The 5,000-nt window shown below is 44.1% G+C and overlaps 1 protein-coding gene across 4 annotated transcripts in view; it reads right to left on the reverse strand.

Annotated features, from left to right (window-relative positions):
• Nucleotides 1–5,000, reverse strand: part of LOC113814858 (nicotinamide phosphoribosyltransferase-like) — a 26,284-nt gene that overhangs the window by 15,105 nt on the left and 6,179 nt on the right. For 2 of the 4 annotated variants that reach the window (XM_070142919.1, XM_070142920.1), the window contains exons 1-3: nucleotides 4,352–4,489; nucleotides 2,284–2,354; nucleotides 92–330 (exon numbers count right to left, since the gene is read on the reverse strand). In XM_070142919.1, coding sequence (XP_069999020.1) covers nucleotides 92–330; nucleotides 2,284–2,354; nucleotides 4,352–4,447 — 406 coding nt within the window. In that variant the 5' untranslated portion in view covers nucleotides 4,448–4,489. Of the gene's footprint in view, nucleotides 1–91; nucleotides 331–2,283; nucleotides 2,355–4,351; nucleotides 4,490–5,000 lie in introns of those variants that run through there. The other 2 variants (XM_070142922.1, XM_070142921.1) reach the window with 2 other exon arrangements.

Here is a 5,000-nt window from a genome sequence, read left to right on the forward strand (position 1 = left end):
CCCCATCAACACCTTTCACATCCACGACATTCTGTTCCCTTAAATTGTTATCCTCTCCCAATACACATTTTCCAAATCAACGTCAACATACCGTTCTCATGTTCTTTCCCATTCACACGTCGCACAACACACATGCCGGACTTAAATGCACGGCGACCGTTCCCAACCTCCACGATGTAGTTCCAGCCATCTTCGTTGAACACGTCGTCCCTCTTAAAGACGGTGCCCAGTACTTCCTTCGCCTCCAGGACCATTTCCTTCGTGATCGCAGGACCGCACAGCCACCGCTTCAGGATGTATTGCAGGCCAAAGAAAACGGTGTAGGGGAACCTGGTGGTTTCGAAGCTTTGTTGAGGAAACGGCCTCGTTTGGTGTAAGTGAGAGAGAGAGAGAGAGAGAGAGAGAGAGAGAGAGAGAGAGAGAGAGAGAGAGAGAGAGAGAGAGAGAGAGAGAGTGTGTGTGTGTGTGTGTGTGTTTGTGTGTGTGTGTGAACAGAGAGAGAGAGAGAGAGAGTGAAAGAGAGGGAGAGAGAGAGAGAGAGACAGAGAGAGAGAGAGAGAGAAAGCGAGAGAGAGAGAGAGAGAGAGAGAGAGAGAGAGAGAGAGAGAGAGAGAGAGAGAGAGAGAGAGAGAGAGAGAGAGAAGACAGAGAGAGAGAGAGACAGAGAGAGAGAGACAGAGAGAGAGAGACAGAGAAGACAGAGTGTGTGTGTGTGTGTATGTGTGTATGTGTGTATGTGTATATGTGTGTGTGTGTGTGTGTGTGTGTGTGTGTGTGTGTGTGTGTGTGTGTGTGTGTGTGTGTGTGTGTGTGTGTGTGATCTATACACGAGTCATATTATAAGTAAGCTAAATGTGAAAAAAGGTGTCTTTCTCCCATGATTCTCGACAAAGCCTTTTAGGATTTTTAAAAGTGTCCATTGCAAAGAAAACATTCATTGGACACCATTGTCAAACTGTTCAAGCGTTGCTGAAACGATAAAATAAGTATTTTGTTTACAAATTTCAGCTGTTCTCTTTGTCTTGCCATATGTACTGGGACTGTCTAAAATACCCCAAGAACAACCTGATCTGGAAAGTCAATAGATCTTCTGTCACTAACTAGAAATTAATAAGATTAAATATAGGTACAACTGGCTTCAGTGCCACTAATAAGTAAAAAAAAGTATTTACCACATACATTAGCCAGCCATTTTTTGTGAGTGCAAGGTGTCGTCCAATGTGTATACGTACAATGACGGACAAAAGTCATGTCATGAACTGAAGCTTCGAATCCACTTTACCCTTTACAAAGAGTGTGGTAAAAAACGGAGCGGTATTCGAAACATGTATTACAAGAATTTTGACCATGACTTATATTAAATTATTATTATTTTATTATATTAAATTATATTAAATTATATTAAATTCATTATTAAATTCATGAATTATATTAAATTCATTATTAAATTCATGAATTATATTAAATTCATTATTAAATTCATGAATTATATTAAATTCATTATTAAATTCATGAATTATATTAAATTCATAGGTCCTAATCATCTGGATATATTTGTGTAAAACTTGAATAACTCGAGACTCATAGGCCGACAATATTCTGTAATACTCTAATTCAATAAGTCAAGATATAAGAAAAGGCAGGATTATAGCTGTTTACAAGCTTTTACAGGTATATTTACAAGCTCGATATTTATAAATTGCTCTGGTGAATAGTTGTTTACACACTTCCATATCATTAGTATTTTGTTTGATCTACATACGACAAAATCAAATCGAAACAGAAGAGGTAATAAAAACCCTACCAATATTTTAGGAGTTAAGAAGAAAAAACTGGCGTTGTTGTTATTTGTAAAATTTGCAATGTGGTCTTAAGCGTATCATGCATGTTGCATGATATGCTTGCGAGGCTCAATTGGGAGCAATTGGTTCACTTAGAAGGCGTGTGTGTGTGTGTGTGTGTGTGTGTGTGTGTGTGTGTGTGTGTGTGTGTGTGTGTGTGTGTGTGTGTGTGTGTGTGTGTGTGTGTGTGTGTGTGTGTGTGTGTGTGTGTGTGTGTGTGTGTGTGGGCGCGCGCGCGTGTGCGTGTGCGTGTGCGTGTCCGCCTGAATGCGTGTTAGCGTATCCGTACGTCTGTATGTTTGTGCGTGCATGTGTACCTACCTGCCAAATACAAAAGCCTATACAGCAGCTTAAATGTCCCATCAATTACCAACCGACACAAACAAATATATGCGCAGTAAATAACAATGACAATAAACTGTTTTATAAACAAAATAAATACCTTCCGCCGCGTGACTCGAAGTAGGCATAGAGAGACGACGTGCCAGGTGGGTATGCCTTGTGGTGCGACGTCTGGAAGCAGAGGAAATGCTGGTTTAAATCGGCTTCCTCTGTCAGCTGTCTCTCCCAGGCGCTGTTTGTAGGTCTGTATGTGTACGTAAGAGGGAGAGAGAGAGAGAGAGAGAGAGAGAGAGAGAGAGAGAGAGAGAGAGAGAGAGAGAGAGAGAGAGAGAGAGAGAGAGAGAGAGAGAGAGAGAGAGAGAGAGAGAGAGAAAGTATGTGAGTTGACAGAGAGAGAGAGAGAGAGAGAGAGAGGGAGAGAGAGAGAGAGAGAGAGAGAGAGAGAGAGAGAGGGAGAGAGAGAGAGAGAGAGAGAGAGTATGAGAGTTTTTGAAAGAGAGAGAGAGAGATTGAGAGAGAAAGTATGTGAGTTGACAGAGAGAGAGAGAGAGAGAGAGAGAGGGAGAGAGAGAGAGAGAGAGAGAGAGAGAGAGAGAGAGAGAGAGAGAGAGAGAGAGAGAGAGAGAGAGAGAGAGAGGGAGAGGGAGAGGGGGAATATGCACATCTATATATAAAATGCATGTGTGTGTGGTCCGATGTGCATGTATGCATACACACAATTAAACAGATAGATAACTATAAACAAAAAAATATGTAATAACAAATGACTCCTCTCTTAAAAGGAGTAACATCTACACACGTAAAGCATTTGGAAACCTTTGTTATCACACTACCTACACAATTTTAACAAGGCGACGGTACAATTGAGAGGCTCGCATTCAAACATAACATATCCGAATAACATCGTTGTTATTTAAGTAATAATTAGCTCCAATTCGTCAACTGTCAAATGATAATCAGCGCCAACCTGTCAACCTGTCAACAATTATCAACAACCTGCCATCAACCACAGCGGATCTGACAGGTGCATACCCTCGCCTCGATAAAAAATTAATTAAAACCTGAATAAAACAGACTGAAATAAAATGAAATAAATGAAAATAACACAAAGTGAAACATAAATGAATGGCACAAAATCAAAATTAATTAGAATAATACCCATCCTCAGCGAATTATGACCCTTAAAGAACCCTAAATAAAGAATTAGTAGATGCGCGACTGAGATAAACGTTCCATCTCACTGCAGCGCGAAAGGGGAGAGACTGAGGCTAGTGTTTGTAGAGGTGCAGGAGATAGATAGTTGGTCGGACAGATAGATAAGTGTAAGTAATAGAAAGAGAGGGCGGCAGGGAAAGAGGGAGGGAGGGAGGGGAATAGAAAGAGAGAAAGAGAGAGAGAGGGGGAGCGAGGGAGAGAGGGAGAGAGAGAGAGAGAGAGAGAGAGAGAGAGAGAGAGAGAGAGAGAGAGAGAGAGAGAGAGAGAGAGAGAGAGAGAGAGAGAGAGAGAGAGAGAGAGAGAGAGAGAGAGAGAGAGAGAGAGAGAGAGAGAGAGAGAGACAGACAGACAGAGACAGAGACAGAGACAGAGACAGAGACGGAGAGACAGAGAACAGAGAAAGTCAAAGACAGAGACACACAAAGTGAGAGAGAAACGGATATAGATAGAAGCAGGAGAGCCAGAGGAAGAGAGGGGAGGGAGAAATGCATACACGTACACGAGGAGAAAAAGAGATCGAGAGAGAGGGGGAGACAGGGAGAAAGAAAGGGTGCGTTGAGAGGGAGACTCGAGCAGGTGGAGAGGAGGGAGGACAGCGAGCCGGTGGTGGAGGTACTGCATTTATGGACGCGAGAGAGGGTGGGGGTTGACGGGGGAGAGAGGGGCAGTTGAGGAGGAATAAGGGGTTAGGGGAAGGGTTGAAGAACGGTGTAGGGCGAGGGAGAGAAGGGTGAGTGGGCGTGGGGTGACTAAGCACTAGAAGGGACTTACGCAGTTGCATGGATGGAAGGCGGAGGGGTGCCTTTGCCTGGATCCCTTCCCACGACAAAATTAGGGAAGGGGAAGCGAGGGGAAAAGAAAGGGGAAAAGACACGGTGTGCGGACCCAGGGAAGACCTCCTCGCCTCGCTCTCCACTGCATGCAAGTTCCAGGCTGTGCAGGTTTTGCCCTACCTTGTAACAGTCGGCCAAGAGAATGACATTGTCGACAGGTCCTGTGGCCATGGTTGCGTCGCCTTGACTACTGCTGGGTCCTGACGGCAACCCCATTCCCTCGCTCGCGGTCACTTGTCCAAGGTCGACCCTGTTGTGAATCGGCTGGCCTAATGAACAGTGAACATGGCCTACAACTTGTGAAACGGGTAAAGATGGCGAGGCATTTATGTACGTCTCTGTGGTCGCCCGTTTTTCCTATTTGTTTATAATTATACACACACGCATGTATGTATATGTGCATGTATGTATGTATGTATGCGTATATGTATGGCTGGATAGATAAAGAGGAGAGAGATAGATAGATAGATAGATAGAGAGAGAGAGAGAGAGAGAGAGAGAGAGAGAGAGAGAGAGAGAGAGAGAGAGAGAGAGAGAGAGAGAGAGAGAGAGAGAGAGAGAGAGAGAGAGGAGGGAGGAGGAGGGAGGGAGAGCGATAGAAGAGAGAGGAGAGAGGAGAGCGATAGAAAGAGGGAGAGCGATAGAGAAGAGGGAGAGCGATAGAAAGAGGGAGAGCGATAGAGAGAGAGAGAGAGAGAGAGAGAGAGAGAGAGAGAGAGAGAGAGAGAGAGAGAGAGAGAGAGAGAGAGAGAGAGAGAGAGAGAGAGAG

The sequence above is a fragment of the Penaeus vannamei genome, chromosome 30 (assembly GCF_042767895.1).
Source record: "Penaeus vannamei isolate JL-2024 chromosome 30, ASM4276789v1, whole genome shotgun sequence".
In the NCBI taxonomy this organism is placed as follows: Eukaryota; Metazoa; Arthropoda; class Malacostraca; order Decapoda; family Penaeidae; genus Penaeus; species Penaeus vannamei.